The sequence below is a fragment of the Tupaia chinensis genome, unplaced genomic scaffold (genome assembly GCF_000334495.1).
Source record: "Tupaia chinensis unplaced genomic scaffold, TupChi_1.0 Scaffold000477_1, whole genome shotgun sequence".
Lineage (NCBI taxonomy): Eukaryota > Metazoa > Chordata > Mammalia > Scandentia > Tupaiidae > Tupaia > Tupaia belangeri.
The window spans coordinates 2143102-2162822 of record NW_006159986.1 but is presented as its reverse complement, the minus strand read 5'-3'; the positions used below and the strand labels follow the sequence as shown (position 1 = coordinate 2162822).

Genomic DNA, 19721 nt, shown 5'->3' with positions numbered 1-19721 from the left:
CCATCTGTCATCTGGGGACATTCACTCAATATACTCACAATGGAACTCCATTTCCTGGATTCTAAGCTTTCGTTTTTTGTTTTTCTCTCCAGTATCTTCCTGTCAAAGTTTATAGAGGATGTAAATTTTTTGCAAACTTTCCTGTCTGAAAATATTTTTATTCCTCCTTCATTAGTGATTATCAAAGTGGAGAAATTAAGGTTGGATGTAATTTGGGGTTCGAATTTTGAAAGCATTCTTCACTGGAATCACAGAGCCTTATCTTTGGATATATATTGTTTTTCCCTCCTGACATTTTTAGTGTTCTCTTTTTCTCCATCGTTCTCTGAAATAGTCTGTGGACATACCTCACTGTGATCATTTTCTATTTATGGTTCATGGCTCTTGGTGGTCTCTTTGCATTTAGTATCTGTCTTTCAGTTCTGACTAATTCTTTTAGACTGTTTTTAAAGTAAGTACCTCATCATTTCTTCCTTCTCTCTTTTCGTGACACCTACCTAATGCTGTTCTTCTCAGACCAAGCCTCTAATTTTCTGACTTTTTATCTATCTTTTTCATCTTTTTTCTTTATTCATAATAGAGCATGTGTACACATGAGAGTGAAAGAGAAAGATATGCACCCTCCAGCCTGTCAGACCAGGGGCATGCACATCCTGCACATTTCAGCCTGACTGGGAAAAAGATTTGATCCACAGTCACCACGTGGGATGTGGCTTCTCTTGAGCAGCGCATTATCACTACACCACGGAAGTGGCCCATTTTTTATACTTCTGTTTTACTTTTGGGGAGTTTTTTTAGTTTGATTTCTAGCTCATCTATTGAAGTTTTATTCTGGAAGTTAATTTTTAATTGTAAGAGCTCTTTCTTAAGTCTTATGCTTCCTGTTCAATTTTAATGATAGTCTATCCATGTTTTGAATATGCACGGTTTTTGTAACTTTTAAAATCAGTAATTATAGATATTTTCTTTTTTAAGTTTTTTAAACTTCTTTTATTATGTCTATTTTCCCTGAATGTTATTTTTTATTTGTTTCTTTGAGCCTCTGCCTTTTATGTTGGAGTGTTTTTCAATGTAGGATCAGCTTTTAAATTCTGTTCATTTTCAAGAGTAAGGCTTTAAATATTGGTGACACTGTATGTGGGTATCTATATTTCAGGAGACTGTGTGATAAGCTAACTTTTGTGGAGCACAATCAAACATCCATAAAACTAAGGATCTTTTCTTTAAAGACTTTTCAGCTTCCCCAGAGAAGGAACCAACAATTGGGGGTTACATAATTTGCAGGATCCAGTACAAAATGAAATTGTGGGTCCTTTGCTCAAAAGTCAGAAAAAAGTTGTTAGATATTCTAAGATATAAATCTTTTTCCTTTAAAAGTATCTTATTACTTCTAACATGTACAAGAGATAATAGTTATAAATATAACAATAGTTATAAATATAACAATAGTTATAAATATAACAAAATAAACTTAAACTGTAAAATAAATATTTTGGTATCATAAATTTTAAATATAATAAATTGCAAAGTTTTAATAATGTCACTTTGTAGTTTCATTTGTTTGTTTGTTTGTTTTGTCATAGGGCACATGTACTTACTGAAGAAGAAAGAGAAAAAGAAGGGGGAAAGTGAGAAATCATCCCCCAGAGGGGATGGCCACACCGCAATCTCTTCTCCATTCCCTTCTTGGGATTTTGGGCACACACCCACACATGTCTGGTATGACTTTCAAGCTGCCAGGTCTGGAACTCAACCCTGTGAGATTCCAATGCCCTAACCATTATGCCACCTGCTGGGCCTGATAATGTAATTTTTTTTGATTGACAAAATTTTCTGGCTTTTTCTGTAAACCCATTTGGTAGGTCATAAAAAAAATTACATTTTTATCATCTTAATTTTCCATCTACATCATAGAAAGTGGTATCAGTTGTTCTTGGCAAAGGCAAGACCTCAGATAATGTTTAATTTTAAGAAGAAAACATACCAACCAGGTACAGAGGACAACATGAACAAAAGTTTAAAAATGAAAAAAGGGGAGAAGAACATTAGAAGAATGGACATACCGCTAGGTAAGACCTACACCAAGATGAGACTTAAATGCTAAGCACAAAACTCTAAGGAACTACTAGAAATGACAAAACTGCAGCACAAAAAAAAAATGTGAGGACAAAAGGTCAGCAACCAGAGATGGAGAAAAATTCTCAGGAGGCAATTTTCTGAAACTCAATCAGACTAAGGTGCTCAATACCAAATACAGTCAAGAGGGTATAGGAAATAAACATAAGAAACAATGTTTGCATCAGAGATATGCAGTGATTGGTGACCTTTGAGAGATTAATCTCAATTAAGTGGAGAGCTCAAAATTCAGCAATGAGTAAGAGATGAAAGGTGGAAGAAGTAAATGCATGAAAGTATTCTAGAGGGTCAGCAGGTGGTTTGGTGGTTAAGGCACTGGATCCCACAAGGCCAACTCTTCAGTTCAAGTCTCCACCCAATGACCTGAAAAACACTCTGAGTGTGCATGTGTGTCCAGAATCCTGAAAGGAGGCTGTGGCATGGTCATCCCACCTGAGGGGTGATTTCTCACTTCCCCCCTCTCTCTGTCTCTCTGGCTTTCTCCAGAGAGTACATGAGCCCTATGACAAGAATCTAAAAAGAAGGTAAAAAGAATTCTAGAAATAGACAGTAAAAGGAAAAAATTGTGAAAATATGAGAACTCTAGAGATAAGAACTATAGAGGCCATAATCTAGTCTCTTCATTTACAGATGAGGAAAGTGAGGTTCACAAGGTTAACCAATTTCCTACTTTACCCAGTAGGCGACACAGCTTAGACAGAAAACCAGTAAAGATGAAATGATAATTAAGCAAGGATAAGGGTCAAGGGAAGACTCTTTGTCTACAAGGAAGATCCCATTTAATTCTTCAATTTTTATCAAGTATCTGGCCTTCTTTCTCTGATACCATGGGCCCATGGTCTTTAAATTATAGGAAACTATGATTCTTCATTTGCTGGAGAAAATGTAATGTTCTTGATTTGGGCAAGGGAAATAAATGTGTCTATCATGCTTTTTTACTTATACAGGAATTTTATATTTCCGAAGGCTGGAAGACAAGAAGGGTTACTCATACTAAATTTGTATCACTGTAACAATCTTGATAATACTCCACCCTGTCCCATCCCAGAGATAACAAATATCCTCAAGGTAACTATCCACCTACAGAAATGGACACAGTGGGGTAAAGACATTCATTAAAATGATAATAATAACCCAATTATGGATAACTCACAATGAGCTGGCAAACACCATTTTGCTATGAGTAGCAAAGTTCATCAAGGAACACCCAAGTGATGTGTATATAAAGACAAACTAAACCATTTCAGTAGGACTTTTGCCACCAGAGCATCACTCCAGGAACAAACCCTCCCGTCTGGATATTATGTCCACACGCTTTTCTTCCGCATCCCGCCGGCTTGGCTCTTGCGGGGGACCCGGCTCTGTGAGGCTTTCCAGCGGGGGAGCGGGCTTTGGGGCTGGAAATGTGTGCGGTGTGCCAGGCATTGGAAGTGGCTTCTCTTGTTCCTTTGGGAGCAGTTCATCTGCAGGAAGCTATGGCGGGGGACTGGCTGGGGGAAGTGCTTCATGTGCTGCCTTCACCGGGAATGAGCACGGCCTTCTCTCTGGCAATGAGAAAGTGACCATGCAGAACCTCAATGACCGACTGGCCTCCTACTTAGAGAATGTTCGAGCACTAGAGGAGGCCAACGCTGACTTGGAGCAGAAGATCAAGGGGTGGTATGAGAAATTTGGACCTGGTTCTTGCCGTGGTCTTGATCATGATTATAGCAGATATTTTCCAATAATCGATGATCTTCGGACCCAGGTAAGAAACAGTCGTGAGTATTAACATATATATTAACATATGTGAGCGTATTTAGCCACACACAAACAAATGCACAAGTTATCACAATAAGCAAGGCTTTGCTGTCAGCTTCTAAAACTTGGTTATCAATGATAAAAAATAATTTATATTAAAATCATAATCTTTGAACATGCCTCAGCCATCACCTGGTATCAGGTACATATGCATGCTTTAGGTTACCAACATAGCAAAAAATATTCAATGTTTCCAGCAATATATTTATAAGCTTGTCCATAGAGAGAGTTTTTTGTCCATTGATTGGTTGGTTGTTTTTCCTAAGAGTGGAGTGGAGAATAAGAGGCCATTTTAAAATTTTCCACTTTCAAAAGAATCATCTTATTATTAGAGACAGTTGTGTGAAATATTACTATAATTTCATGGGTAACTTTATTTCAAGGAAATCTGAAGTTTTTAAAAAAAAAATCCATTTTCCTTTTCTTAACATTCCATTTCTCAGATAATTTCTGCAACTACAAGCAATGCCAATGTTGTCCTACAAAACGATAATGCGAGACTAACGGCTGATGACTTCAGACTGAAGTAAGTAGAACTGAGGAGGAGGAAAGAGTTGTCGAAGCAGTCCCCTCTTTTATTTAGGCTCTTCGATGTCAGCTCAATCCTTTGCTTTTGTTTGTTCATTTATTTGTTTGAAGCAAAATGCATACTAGAGGGACTAGAAAAAGACCTTTTATTTGGGAAATTTGGAGACTAGCACAAATGAATGTCAATATTGTATGAAAGAGAATTTTGGCTATTTTCATTCTCTTGCTTTGAAGAAATGTATTTGGTGTCCTATGAGTGATCCAACTACAGTTTTAAGTCTTATTTTAATAGTTGTATCTCAAAGCTCAGTTTGAGTTTTATGATGCTGTGAAAATAAAAAGTGATTTGACTAATGGATAACGATGAAACTTGTAAATAATTTTCTAAGGTTTGAAAATGAACTGGCCCTTCACCAGAGCGTGGACGCAGACATCAATGGTTTGCGCAGAGTCCTGGATGAGCTGACCTTGTGCAGAACCGACCTGGAGATCCAGCTGGAAACCCTGAGCGAGGAGCTGGCTTACCTCAAGAAGAATCACGAGGAGGTAGCTGCTCCACCTCTCTGTCTTTTCACAATGTGCCTCCTCCCTCGAAATTGAACATTAATTTCAGATTGTAAATACAGTATCTTAAATCAACATTCAAGGTGGAACTGTCCATTTCTTGTATGCTTTCCATGGCTGAAATGTTTCCATTCATCTCTCTGAAAAGCAATTAACTGCCCCAAAAGTTTCTAGGCATATGGATCCTGTTGGTCCAGCTTCTTTAGAGCTATTCAGTTGGGTGTTTTTGTTTGTTTGATCGTGAAAATTTTTACTTAATGTGCTCTTTCTTTCTCATGCACTCCCTTTCAGGAGATGAAGGCTCTGCAATGCGCGGCTGGAGGCAACGTCAACGTGGAGATGAACGCCGCGCCCGGGGTGGACCTCACGGTTCTGCTGAACAACATGCGATCAGAGTACGAGGCCCTTGCTGAGCAGAACCGCAGGGATGCGGAGGCCTGGTTCAACGAAAAGGTAAAGACCACGCTAGGGCGCCCCTACCTGGCACTGGGTGCAAAACAAAGAATATCACGCTCACCCCGGCTCCTGGCGTTTCAGAGCGCTTCGCTGCAACAACAGATCTCTGATGATGCTGGCGCCACCACCTCAGCTCGAAACGAACTGACTGAGATGAAACGTACACTTCAAACCCTGGAGATCGAACTGCAGTCCCTTTTAGCCATGGTAAGCAAAAGGGGCAGAAAAGATTCGCTAGAGAATCTGAAATTTGAAATTGCTAAAAAATTTAAATTTTTTCTTCCATATAGTATTACTTATTTCAGTTTTTATGCATTCTTGACTATGCCTGATGTAAGACACATTTGCACATTGCACACACACACACAAAATCCTCTTTACCTGAAAATTACCCCAGGTGCTAATCATTATGAAGCAGTTCAAGTTAGCAAATATGATACTCAAAAAAGAAAACAATTTTTACCCTCAAGTCAAAAGACATGACGCTAAACATGCTTAATGAGGATCACCTTCTTCGTTCAAGGTCTACCCCCCACTTTCTCCTACATGTGAGTCCACAATAGCCCCAGAGTGTGGACAGGGCAGACTCTAGAACTGATGTCATTATTTCTAAAAGGAAGAATTCATCCGAGTTCATTCACAGCAGAGGCTATGAATGTATATAAAATCAAGACTTTGTATTAAAAAATACTTGCAGATGAAAGGGTAAGAGATGCTCCTCTTCGTCCCATGTAAAACTGCAGCATATGTGTATCTAGAGAAGCCCATGTAGATTCACAAAGCTAGGTGATTCTTTTCTTTGATTCATTCTACTTATGGAAAGTTTATGCATTGACTACAGGATTATTTTTTAATAGAGGAACTAACAGTCCTCTTGAGACGAGGCTGTCCCATGATTGGGAACAGAGCAACAAAGAGTAGAAGGGTTTTGTTCCTGGGGAAGAGGCAAGTTATTCCAGACTCTAAAAAGCATAGGTTCTGTGGGGAACAGGGAGTATCTTGAGACTGTGCCCCGTGAAAAAAACAATTTCATCTTTTCTAACACTCCTGGACATGTGAGTAACATTCACCACCAATGACCATTCTCAAATAGAAAAAGAGTATGCCATCTAATAAAAGCAACAGTGCATATTAAACAAATGGAATCTTCTGGATGAATATGAGTATTGCATCATGTAAGGATAATACCCTTAATTTTCTCATAACTGCTTTGGCTTACTCGGAAACAACATTGGGTCATTTTCTACTAAATTGTGTCTTACCAAACCATAGAAACACTCCCTGGAGTGCTCCCTGACAGAGACCGAGGGCAACTACTGCACGCAGCTGGCCCAGATCCAGGCTCAGATCGGGGCCCTGGAGGAGCAGCTGCACCAGGTCAGAACTGAGACCGAGGGCCAGAAACTTGAGTACGAACAGCTTCTCGATGCCAAGATCCACCTGGAAAAGGAAATTGAGACCTACTGCCACCTGATAGATGGAGAGAATGAGTAAGTACTTCTTCCATCGAGAAAATTTACTGGATGATTGTGAAAGAGTGCTTGAAATCAAGTACAGAGTATCTATAATCCTGATCATGTGTAGATGAAACCCCTTCTAGTGTTATTTCAGAATTCAGTGAACTCCCATCTTAAATTATGTTCACACAGAGTGAAATCATTAATGCAAACTCCCTATATTTTTCACAGCTCTTGTTCTAAATCAAAAGGTTATGGAGGACCAGGAAATCAGATAAAAGGTAAACAAAAGACATATTAATCAGTCAATGTGTATTTATATGTGTTTCAAATGATGAGCTAATTACCATTTATGAAGTGATAAATTCTAACATTTCATACTTGTCGTTTTAGATTCCTCTAAAACTGCCATTGTTAAAACAGTTGTTGAAGAAATTGATCCCCGTGGCAAAGTTCTCTCATCTAGAGTTCACACCGTGGAAGAGAAATCCACCAAAGTCAACAATAAGAGTGAGCAGAGGGTGCCTTCCTGAACTCCAGTCCCCCAGAACGAATGACCAGACCTAAGTTAAAAATCAAATTGAAACTAGATTCCTAACAAGGGCTCTCTTAATTTTCTGCTTTTCTTCCAGTGCTTTTAGACAAGCTATTCCTAGAATAGCAACATTTCTTTGGCTTTCTCTATGGTGATGTTTCAATAAAAGTTCTTCCTGTTGCAAGTCATCTGTCCTGGTTCTGATCAATCTTTTCATTTTAACTATAGTGTCCACTGGGAAGGGAAAAGAGGAATGTGGGGGCCAGGGTAAATGAAGAATTCCATTGGCTCTACTTCATCATGATCATCATCTCTTTCCGTTAGGATGGGGATTCTCAAGTGCTCTACTTACGCCATCCAAGGCTGTAGAGCAATGTGTCTCTCAAGTCAAATTTAACTTTCAGTGAAATGATATTTAGTACTTATTATTGATGCATCTATTTTTCTAATCTGTGATTCAAAGCTTCATAGGGGTGGGAGAGGATGCAAATTCAGCAGAAATCCTCCAAAGGTTTATTTGAAGGTGAGAAAATTTGGGTCCCACACAGCAACCTCATAACAGAAACAGTCTACTTTTCTTTGAAACAAGTACCATATCACTAAACTGCAAAACTGGTTCAGAGAGTTGAATCGCATCACTTTCAAGCTATCTTCCTTCCTCTCTTTCCCACATGCATTTAATAATACCTAGGTGAACGTGCAGCAAACATGTATCTTCCCACTTAACTTCTGATTACCCCATCCTATATCACGTATCCTTACAGAATCAGAAAAAAGCTTCCTACCATGGGGTTGCTTAATCAAAAGTATTTACTTATGACCTCTTTAGAAGACATTTTGACAGTTTCTTATAAATTGAAACACTATTACCATCAAGCCAGTAATCACTGCATCTTTTATAGCCAAAAACTAAAGTCCACCCCAAAAATAAATGCATGCCGACATTTATAAAAACTTTATTCATAATTTTCAAAACTTGAAGGTAACCAAGATATCCTTTAGTAGGTGACTGGATATGTAAGCTATGGTCCAGCTAAACAATAGAACATAATTCCATGCTAAAAATAAATGAGCTATCAGACCATGAAAAGACTTCCAGAAACCTGAAGTGTGTATTACTAAATAAAAGAAACCAATCTGAAAAGGCTACATACTGTATGATTCCAACTATATGACACGCTGGAAAGGCAAAACCCTTGAGACAGTTTAAAAGATCACTGCATGTCAAAGCTTGCGAGGTGGGATGACAAGGTAGAACACAGGATTTTTAAGGTAGTGAAAATATTTAAAACTGTAAGGGTAGATACATGTCATTATGCTTTTGCCCAGATCCATAGAGCAAAGCCTCATGTAAGCCATGGATTTCAGGTGGTATGACATGTCAGTCTACGTTCACCAGCTGTAACAAGTGTACCTCTCTGGTGGGGAATGTTGATAATGGGGGAGGCTTTGCACATGAGGAGGTCAGGGATAGGTACAGAGAAATCTCTGAATCTTCTATAGGGAAAAGGGAGTCAGGACAGTTTAGTCTGACTCCCTTACTTCCTATCATATGTTTGAAGGCCACAGGATAAACAACTTATGTTATTAATTACAGTGTGCTTGTACACTTGTTAGTAATTATGACTTTGCTGTTTTATACCATTGCATATAGTGCATGTGTGTGTGCGTGACAGTTTGGTTTTGGCAATGAGCCACTATTATCTGTAGCCCCTTTAAGAAAAAAAATAGCACCTGGTCAACTAGCTAGCTAGCCCTACTCAGCTCAGCCTTGGTTCTGCTAGCTCAGACCTGGTGGTCTTGGCTCAGCTCAGCTCAACCCAACTCCTTGCACCGTGAGCTCCAAGACGGAGAAAGCACTCTGTAAGTGCTCTTTATGCTCATTACAAGCTCCAAGAGGAAGGAAGCTGCTAGAGCTCTATGAGCTCCCCCTGAACTCAGCCAATAAACAATATGACATCAGTGCCCTTTTTCAACTCTCTGTATCTCAGTTCAACCCACCCTTTGGAGAAGAAAGAACCTTCTAAAATACCTTCTTTTCAAATTCAACTTACAACTGCTCTAAGAAAATCCTTTTTAAATTATAAAAAAAAAAAAAAATTGGGGGCCAGCAGGTGGTGTGATAGTTAAGGGCACTGGGCTCCCACATGGCCAACCACCAGTTCGAGTCCTGGACCTAGCAGCTTGCTTTCTCACTTTCTCTCTCCCTCTCTCTCTCTCTCTCTCTCTCTCTCTCTCTCTCTCTCTTTCACTCTGTCCCTCTCTGATCAAAATAAAATAATAAAATGATTTTTGTTACTCTGTTTTTATTTCATTTACTATTATCATAATCTGTTTTATATTACATTGAATCACATATATCTTTACAGTGTATTGCATTTCTTTTTCCAGCATGATTACCATGCATATCAGTCAAGGCAAAGACATTACTACACACATCATCAACAAATAGCTTTTCATCATTTTTTCAGATTATTATTATTTATTCTCATTATTTTTTAGACATTCAATCACTATATCATTTGGAATAAAATAATTCTTTAAAAAGATTTTAAGGGCTGGTTCTGTGGCCTAGTGGTTCAGGGAGTCAGATCTCACATGGCCAACTATGGTTCAAATCCTGGCCCTGGAGCCTTGAAAAACACACCAAGCATTTGAATGCATGCCCCAAATCCCAACAGAACGGAGAAATGTAGGAGGGGCTGCAGCATGACTTTGCCCCATTGGAGAGTGCTCTCCCTCTTCCTTTCTCTCTCTCTCTCTCTCTCTCTCTCTCAAGCCTACAACCCTCTGGCAATAAAAAAATTAATTAATTTTTTTAATTAAGCTCAAATTTGGTATTAATTAGTATTTGAGATGTCTAACCACAAATTCATCATAACTTAAGGAATGAATTCTTTGTACTAGAACCAGGGTGAGAGACTGAGGAGTTATATTCAGGGCTTTTTAACATAACTTCCAGAAGAGAGGCAATAATAATTGATAACCAGCACTTGCTGTATGCCAGGTCTGTTCTAAGTATCATTTAATCTTCACAACAACCCTGTGAGGTAGGTACTATTAACATCTGCACTTTACAGGTAGAAAACCCCAGGCAGAGAGTGATTGAGTAATTTTCCCAAATTCACACAGTGGAAATACTGGAATGCTAATACAGCCAGTCTGGCTCAGAGTCTGTGTGCTTAACTATGACATGATGCCACGCTAGTAAGAACCTCTAACTCCACCTTTTCTTCTAGCAAGAAAAGAAATAAAACCCAAACCAAGGAAATAATTATCACACCAGAATCTAATTCTTAGAAAAAGGCTAGGAATCTAAAAATAAGAAGAAAAAAACTAGGAATCTAATGGCAAAACAAACCTCATTCATCTTCGAGAAAAATAGTGTTCAAAACGGTTAAGAGGGATGTAGCATGTCAATTTTAAAGTTATTTATTTATTTATTTATTTATTCCATCAAAGAGAAAGACAGAGGAAAGGCATCCCTAATAGGGTCCTCTCACCTTGACCCATCCCAGCCTCAACCAGTACAGATTACACATAAGCACACCCTTGGGTGTGAACCAGGACCTTCCCATGTAGGTCTAGTTGCATTACCACTGTGCCACTGTCTGGCCCAAGAATGTGAATTTTCCAGAACAGCATACTTGAAACCAAACAATAAGTGTATCATGTGGGAAACTGGCATATGGATGTTAGAATAAGATAATGAATAAAAAAGTTTATCTTCATCCCCCCTGGGGGGGTGATTTCTTGCTTTCTGTCTCTATGTCTCTCTCTGTCTGTCTAGCGAGCGCACATGCCCTATAGCGAAAAAAGAACTCTCAAAAAAAAAAAGTTTTTCTTGAAATAAGGAGACATTAACACTGATAACCTGAAGTTTAATTCAAGTCTATTTTTTGGAATACTTACACTATATATTATATAACTTTTATGTCTAGTAGTATCTCAATAAATAATAAATGATATATTGCTAAATACCAATTTTTTTGTTTTAGTTTTTGTTTTCATGATAGTGCATGCACAAGAGAGAGAGACGCACAATCTCATCACACTGCTATCACCTTTCTGAAGCCCACCAGCTCCCAGGGTCCTAGGTGCCTGCACACTGCGCGGTCTATTTTCAGGCTGACCCAGGAAACCAAACCCACAGTTGTCATATGGCTTCCAGTCTTGCAGGGCATGTGTGCTACCATTGCACCACCACTGCTGGGCTGTGCTGAATACCAGTGTCCTACCATGAATGAAATAATCACTTTTGGGAAAGAAATATATAGAAAGAAGAAGCCTAAAGAATTTAATGACTCTATGCCCTACTTCAAGAAAGGACTAATGCATACTTAAATGTCTAAAGTAAGTATTAGTTTAAAGGAAATCTGTGATTAAAAAAATTTAAGAGACTTGCCCATGTGAGTAAATAGGTAACAGCATCTCAAGAAATAGTTAAGCATCTTACACTCCAGTGCTGCTTTGATATAAAAATGCTTTGTGATCTATGTTGCCATTTAGCTTCAGAGCCAACTCATTTCCAAAATGGTACTAATCATATGTGCTTAACTTATTTCATAAAAGATGATAAGCTAACTAGTATTTACGAAGTATCTAGAGAGAGGTAGATAAGGTTAATAACACTTTGCAGTCTCGTAAGCCCTCTTATCTAAGAAACTCAAGCCTTATCAACCATTACACTGATAATGCACTCTGTGTTCTTATTTTATTCATGGGAAACATAGGCAAAAGATTAAAAATTTGACCAAATCACATCAAAATAAGCAAAATAATATGAGCTGTATCTTTAACTTATGCACTATTCTAAACGTGAGTCAACAGTCCAAATTACAGTTTCGTATTTATTACTTTTAAATAGTTTTGGTTCAAAAGAAAAAATATATATATTTATCCCAGTCTGCCAAATACTCTATAGCTTTTAGTGGCAATAATATTGAATGTTTTTCAAAGTATTCAATATCCACAACAGAAAAAAAAATTACTGTTTCAAAACAAAACCTTTAATCAGTTAAGCAATTAATTTGTACCATTATAAATGATAGAGACCTGACCCTGTCTGACATGTCCACTTTATTATAATAATCTAAATAATTAGCATTTACAAAATATTTGTGCCCTTCAGACTGTCTATAGTTATTCGTTATTGGAGCTGCTCGACACTCACTGGAGACGGTTCGATACTATTATCTTCATTTGCCAGGCAGAAAAGTGAAGCACAAGACTGGGTGACTTCCCAGGTTATCGAGGCCAGAGAATGGCGTCTGCTTCCCTACGACCACCCATCTTCTGTCTAGAGTGCCATAACTGTTGGTTTTCTAGGTAGGGACTAAAATACTCATCTCCTTCATATATTTTTCTCCCCAATAATCCATATGAAGCTCACTTCTTTAGATAATTTATAATATCTTAGATACATCAATTTAAACTAAAAGGCCATAAACAATATTTTGAAGTAGAGGAGTGAACAATTTAAGAAATCAGAAGTTAGCTGAGGTCAGCAGGTGGTGTGGTAGTTAAGGTGCTGGACTTGCACATAGCCAACCACATTCAAGCCTGGGACCTGGCAGCTTGCTCTCTCACTTTTCTTCTCTCTGCATCTCTCTCTGGTGAGCACATGTGCCCTATAGCAAATTTTAAAATAATAATAATAATTCATAAAAGTAAACAAATAATTTAAGAGAAGCAAGCCACATTGCTATTCTACTAGTAGACCAGATCAGTAAATTTCAAATCATTCTCCATCAACACCACATAATCATGAATTTTAGTGAAACTGGTTAGCAAATAATTGCAGGACTTTCAATATAAGGAATCTTCAAAAAATTCATGGAAAGACATATGACACTAAAACTGTGGAGTAGATTTCAATGTTTTGCACCAAAATAAACTCATACTTTAATTTCACAGCTCCACTGACTTTTTGAAGTCTCCCCGTATTTTTAATTTTCCTTTTGAAATAATCAATTTAAAAACTCACACTACCCAAGCCCACTAGACTGAGTCTCTGACTTCAATAAGAAAAAAAAAAATTAATCTCTATTTCAGAGATCGAAAAGATGTACATTTACTCATATTTAATTTTGACCTTTGAGGCTGCGATTTAGCCTTCATCTGGCAACTTTTTCATATATAAAAAACATCCTTGGGGCACCTTGTAACCTACAGACTGGATGCTATTTAAAAATCACACCATTATGAAAAACAACAATTAAAGTGCGAGTAATATTTTACTACAGATCGGCACCGGCAAGATTGAAACAACTACCGAATCCTATAAAAGACCGATGGAGCTGACCCTTGTGGAAGGTGTTCTTTGGCTTTGCTCCTCTCTGGGAAAGGGCGCTCACCTGTGCTGTCACCATGTCTTTTCGGCTTTCTGGTGGATCTCGGCAGATCTGCTCACGCGCTGGGTCTGTTAGGCTCTCCAGTGCTGGTGGAGGAGTAGGCTTTGCCACTGGGAATGTGTGTGTTGGGTCGGGAACAGGAAGCAGCTTTTCTTGTACTCTTGGGGGCATTGCTTCTGCAGGAGGCTTGTGCAGTGGTGGTGGAGGGCTGGGAAGTGGCATCTATGCTGGCTTTCTTGGAAAAGAGAACAGCCTCCTCTCTGGGAATGAGAAGGTGACCATGCAGAACCTCAACAACCGCCTGGCCTCCTACTTGGACCATGTGCGAGCTCTGGAGGAGGCAAATGCAGACCTAGAGCAGAAGATCAAGGGCTGGTATGAGAAGTATGGGCCTGGCTCTTGCAGGGGATTTGATCACAACTGTAATAGATATTTCTCAGCCATTGAAGATCTTAAAAGGCAGGTAAGAAATATGGACTTTTCATACCTTTCTACAGGCTTTGGGTGTGCTTAACTAGAAAAGAGAAGCTGTAAAATATGCTTATAGTTATGTGATATAAAACTTGTTCACTCTGTATTCCGGGTGCTATGGGCAGTGCTTGGCAATGCAAATCTGAAGAACTGAATGATGAAAGAGAAATAGTTTTGAAATAGATATAATCACTTTATTATTCTAATATTTATCTCATACCTTTGAAACAAAAGTAGTAAATGCACCCATGGTTCTTAAACTCAGAACATTTAGTATCTGAAAAATCCAGATTTCTTTAATATTGAGAAAATGATACTTACATAGATTGACAAGAAGATTTGGAATCACACTCATATACGGAAGTTCTTTAGACTTTTGATATTTAACATATGCACAATCTAACCTATTTAGATCATTTCTGTGACCACCTGTAATGCCAGTGTCGTCCTGCAAAACGACAATGCCAGGCTGACTGCTGATGACTTCAAGCTGAAGTAGGTGAAAATAATAACAGGTTAAAATACTATGGTTAAGTTAAAAAACATCTTTTGCTATTTTTTTTTTGAGAGATTTTCACTGTAGGGCGCATGCGCTCGCCAGACAGACAGAGAGAGACATAGAGACAGAAAGTGAGAAATCACCCCCCAGGGGGGATGGTCACGCCGCAATCCCTTCTCCTCCATTCTCCTCTCGGGATCTTGGGCACGCATGCACACGCGCCCGGCGTGAGTTTCAAGCCACCGGGTCCGGGACATGAACCGCGGTCGACTACGTGGGAGTCCAGCGACATAACCATTACGCTAACTGCTGGTTCCCCTATTTTTTTAAGTTGAATCCATTTGTTCCATGAGAAAAAGAGGGAGAGGAAGAGAGAAAGTCACCCCCAACAGAGTCTTTGTGGCACAATCCACACTCAGCCCCAGCCAGCCTTGATACACACACCCCCAGCATGCACAGGAAGGACATGGGATGTGAATCCCAGACCTTTCCAGGTGGGCTCAGCATCACAGAGCATTACCACTGTGCCACCAGCTCACTTATCTTTTGTTTTTAAAGCCAAAATGATTTTATAAAGCCAGACTAGATTAACTAAGAAACTGATTTAAATATACCCTTATAAACATCATTTTTTTAAGTCCAGCAATATGTTTTCTCAACTGTTAAGTAAATTGAATGATTAAAAATTCAACTCTGAAAAAATAACTTCTCCAAAATAACATTCATTCATTGGCAGGTATCTCAGACTGTTTTAGCAGTTTGCCATTGCTGGAAGTTTCCAAAGTGTGTACAAAGCATCCTGTCTTTCAGCATATGAAATACCTAAAAAGTTGTGCTTCACATGTGTCTATGATTGCAATTCTCAAGCACCTTCATTACCTTTAAGGTATGAAAATGAACTTGCTCTGCACCAGAGTGTTGAGGCAGACACCAATGGTCTTCGCAGAGTGTTGGATGAGCTGACTCTTTGTACAACCGATCTGGAAATACAGTGTGAGACGCTCAGTGAGGAACTGGCATACCTTAAAAAAAATCACAAGGAGGTAAGGAAGCCTGAGAGTGACTTTGTACAACGTCTGATTTCCTTCCTCAAGTCTGTTGGTTCATTTCATGGTGGGATGTGAATGTCAATCAAAATCCTCCCGGGAGTATTTATTACCGATCCCTTTTGTAGGAATTGGAAGTCCTGCAGTGTGTAGCAGGGGGGAATGTGTGTGTGGAGATGAACGCAGTCCCCGGAGTGGACCTGACTGTCCTGCTCAACAACATGAGGGCCGAGTATGAGGACTTGGCTGAGCAGAACCGCAAAGATGCAGAGAACAGATTTAATGAGAAGGTACGTCAAGGACAAATTACAGAGAAAGGTTTGTTCTGTAGACGTCCCAGCTGGTCACTAACCTTCTGACAATTATGCTTCAGAGTGCATCACTACAGCAACAGATCTCTGATGATGTGGGGTCAGCCACGGCCGCCAGAAATGAGCTGACAGAACTGAAACGCAATCTGCAAACTCTGGAAATAGAACTTCAGTCCCTCCTGGCTGTGGTATGTAGGAATCACCATTGAATTGAACATGTACATGTAAGTAAATACATACATTAAACATGTAAGTACATGTAGATAGCTCTATTATAACTAATTATGTATAACTAAAAATATTAAGTACAGTACGTAAATATCAAGAATTCCATCCATAAACACTACTTCTGGCTCATCAATCTCAAAAGTTAAAAAACAACTTTTTTCAATGGAGAGGAAAATTTTTTTTAAAAAGTCTTGCCAATGTGGGGCCAGCTAGTAGCATAGTGGTTAAGACAGCTGGGTCTCACATGGCCAACTGTGCCGTTCGAGTCCCAGACCCAGTGGCTTGAAAAACACACCAGGTATGTGTGCGTACATGCCCAAAATCCTGAGAGGAGAATGGAGGAGAAGGGCTTGTGGCATGGGCATTTCCCTTGGAGATGACTTCCCTCTCTCTCTCTTTCTCTCTCTGGCAACCATAAGCACCTATGGCAACTTAAAAAAAAAAAAATCTTGCTGAAGTTGATTTTTCAGTTGAAAATGTTTAGACCTTGTACAAATAATCCTTTCCACCTTGACAATGTTTAAACTATAAACATATTGTTTCTCTTTTACACATCCAAGCCTTACTTTGTTTTTCTTTCAGAAACATTCCCATGAATGTTCTTTGGCTGAGACTGAAGGAAATTACTGCATTCAACTCCAGCAAATCCAGGATCAGATTGGGGCCATGGAAGAACAACTACAGCAGTTTCGAACAGAAACAGAAGGCCAGAAGTCAGAGTATGAACAGCTGCTTGATACCAAAATACGTTTAGAGAAAGAAATCGAAATGTATTGCAACTTACTAGATGGAGAGGAAAGGTAAGTAATAGTTTGTGAAAAAAATAAATATCGTGTAGGTTTGCAATATATGCCAATATTGTATCCTAGGATTTTCTGCTCTCAATATCTTACCCATATTTATCCTTGGGAATTTATGTTATTGCATCAAAATAAAATGAAAACAGAGAGAAATTTGAAAATCAAATTTCTAAGTGTGTCAAGTATTCATATATTTAAAAGTATAAAAGATACTAACATACAGAATATTTAGCGATTCTAGTACTTCCGGCAAAAGTCAAAAATGCTTTCTGTGATTTGATGTCTGAGCACATTTCTCATAATAACTCCGTCTGTATTATTATTACTTCATAAGTTACTCCTCATGTAGCCCCTATTAAAAATGATTTCATTGCAGAGGAATCATAGTTTATAAACCAAGAGCAACAAGCTAGAATTGCACTCTTCGAGGTGAATCACACTGAGTGAAGTTGAGCACATTGTTTAACCTCTTTAAACCCTGGTTTCCTCATAGGTAAAATTATGATATTCCAAAATCATCCTCTTAACTACTCTTAACTATAGTGCTTTGCTATGTAGATAAAGTGCTTGTGACAGTGACATGCAAAAGATACTCAGTAATCAGTGACTCCTACTAATGCCTGGCCATGGTCACACCATGAGTAACACCCATGAATACTCCAAGGCCAGGCTCAGTCTTCTGTGACCGAGTCTCACAAGAACCCAATCGTGATTACTCCCTCTTAGAACAAAGCACTTCCTTTAGCATTCTTTTTTTTTTTACTTAACTTTCAGACTCTTTCATGCCATGTTATAAATAACTTTTTACATGAGTATACCTTGTTTTCTTAGCTCTCTATCTTCTACAGCACCTAGCCCAGCACCTTCTACATAGAAGGCACTCCAGACATACTCATTGCCCAGTTGATTGAAAAGTCAGAACGAGACCTTGGACTCCCCATATTGCCAAATGAAAGAGATAATATCTGGTCATGAGGACATTTCTGATCAAAAGCATTCACTTCCTCTCCATATTGAATTCATAAAAAACTTATTAATATTTCTTAACCATGTAAGAGGAATCTGAATCTTATTGAAACTTGAATTATCAAACTTCTATTCCTGATCCATAGTTAATAATAATCTCATTAATGAAAAAAAAATCCAATAATTTTCTCTTCACAGAAGCAGCAAATCTACATGTTACAAATCAAAAGGATGTAGGCCTATAAATTCTGGGAGTCAAGTCAAAGGTATAAAAGGTTTTTCACTTTATGCAACTTTTAAACCCTAGCTGTTGTATTAAATAAGTCACTTATTTGTTAACCAAATAAAATTAGTTTCTAAGTTTAGATCTAGTGATGGAAGGGATGTGGAGGGGTCATTATGACTTTTTTTTTTTTTTTTTTTTTGGCTTTGGGGCACCTGTGCTCACCAGAGAGAGACACAGGAGGTGAGGGGATTATCACCTCCCAGGAGGATGGTTGAGTCACAATTCTTTCTCCTCTAGTCTCCTCTTGGGATTCTAGGCATGCACACATATACGCCTTGCATGATTCTCAATCTGCTGGATCCAGGATTTGAACCTCACAGTCAGCCACACAGAATCCAGCACCCCAACCTCCAGCCACTACTGGCCCCATTATGACATTTCTTAATATTTGCATTTTATATTTCTGTAGAATAGATGTGGTCTAGTTGTGAAATTAACCTAAATGAGTAATAGCAATCCTCTAACATCTTTTCTACCTGGAATATATTATTATTCACAGTTTCAATGTTTTGATAAAAGGAACTACTTTACTTTAAACCACAAAAATAGGTAAAGATGGTATTTGGAAAGAAGACTACATTACTTGCCCTGGAGTATCCTAGCCTGATACTTAGGTTGTTTTAATCCATGTTCTTCGTATGCTTTCAAACATCTATTGCTCTAAAACCAGTGATAAGATAGTCCAGAGTCTTACTAAGCATTAACTTCAAATGAAGTATTATATCACTATTTATTGAAAAACCTGTAAAACCTATTTTTATAAAGCATACTAGTCATAAAAAAATACCTTTCAACCTATCATAAATAATCACTGGATTTCATATGTTTCATTTTAGATTCAACAGAAGAAACTATTGTCAAAACAGTGGTTGAGGAATTAGATCAACTTGGTAATGTCCTTTCACTAAGAGTCCACTCAGTTGAAGAGAAATCCTCTAAAATAAGCAATATTACAATGGAGCAACGAATACCTTCCAAAGCACCATAATGAGAAAAAAAATGTATTAAAAAAAAATCACCTTCACAAAATCCATTGGTCAAATAACACAAGGAAATTACTCATTTCTGTTCTTAAAACTGAAAGCGCTACAATTTGTTTTTCTTTACCTTCTTTTCTCATCTTCTTTGCATGTAATCTTTTTCAAGAGAAGAAAAAATTTTGTTCTGTCTCTAGTTTTCATTTTTATTTTGGGGGTCTTTTCTGCAATTTCATTAAAAATTCTTCTGATGCTAGTTATTTTTCATAAATCTGGTTCTTCTCCATTTCCACAGTCAATCCCAATGT

At 38.3% G+C, this 19721-nt stretch overlaps 2 protein-coding genes across 2 annotated transcripts; both read left to right on the top strand.

Moving 5' to 3' along the window:
- The first annotated feature begins 3439 nt into the window (after positions 1-3439).
- On the top strand, positions 3440-7484 carry KRT27 (keratin 27). The gene is made up of 8 exons (XM_006155949.1): positions 3440-3883; positions 4380-4462; positions 4854-5010; positions 5320-5481; positions 5566-5691; positions 6757-6974; positions 7173-7222; positions 7335-7484. Exons 1-8 carry the CDS (start codon positions 3440-3442, stop codon positions 7472-7474), a joined length of 1380 nt encoding a protein of 459 aa, XP_006156011.1. The 3' UTR covers positions 7475-7484.
- Positions 7485-13845: 6361 nt separating this feature from the next.
- KRT26 (keratin 26) lies at positions 13846-19424 on the top strand. Its single transcript, XM_006155948.1, has 8 exons — positions 13846-14292; positions 14713-14795; positions 15686-15842; positions 15974-16135; positions 16219-16344; positions 16967-17184; positions 18349-18416; positions 19273-19424. Exons 1-8 carry the CDS (start codon positions 13846-13848, stop codon positions 19422-19424), a joined length of 1413 nt encoding a protein of 470 aa, XP_006156010.1.
- Positions 19425-19721: the final 297 nt, after the last annotated feature.

Coding starts and splice junctions, on each gene's coding strand:
- KRT27 (XM_006155949.1), top strand. CDS start 3,440: ATGTCCACACGCTTTTCTTCCGCATCCCGCCGGCTTGGCTCTTGCGGG. Junction 4,463..4,853: donor GCTGATGACTTCAGACTGAA/GTAAGTAGAACT, acceptor TAATTTTCTAAG/GTTTGAAAATGAACTGGCCC. Junction 5,692..6,756: donor TGCAGTCCCTTTTAGCCATG/GTAAGCAAAAGG, acceptor ACCAAACCATAG/AAACACTCCCTGGAGTGCTC.
- KRT26 (XM_006155948.1), top strand. CDS start 13,846: ATGTCTTTTCGGCTTTCTGGTGGATCTCGGCAGATCTGCTCACGCGCT. Junction 17,185..18,348: donor TTACTAGATGGAGAGGAAAG/GTAAGTAATAGT, acceptor TTCTCTTCACAG/AAGCAGCAAATCTACATGTT. Junction 18,417..19,272: donor TTCTGGGAGTCAAGTCAAAG/GTATAAAAGGTT, acceptor GTTTCATTTTAG/ATTCAACAGAAGAAACTATT.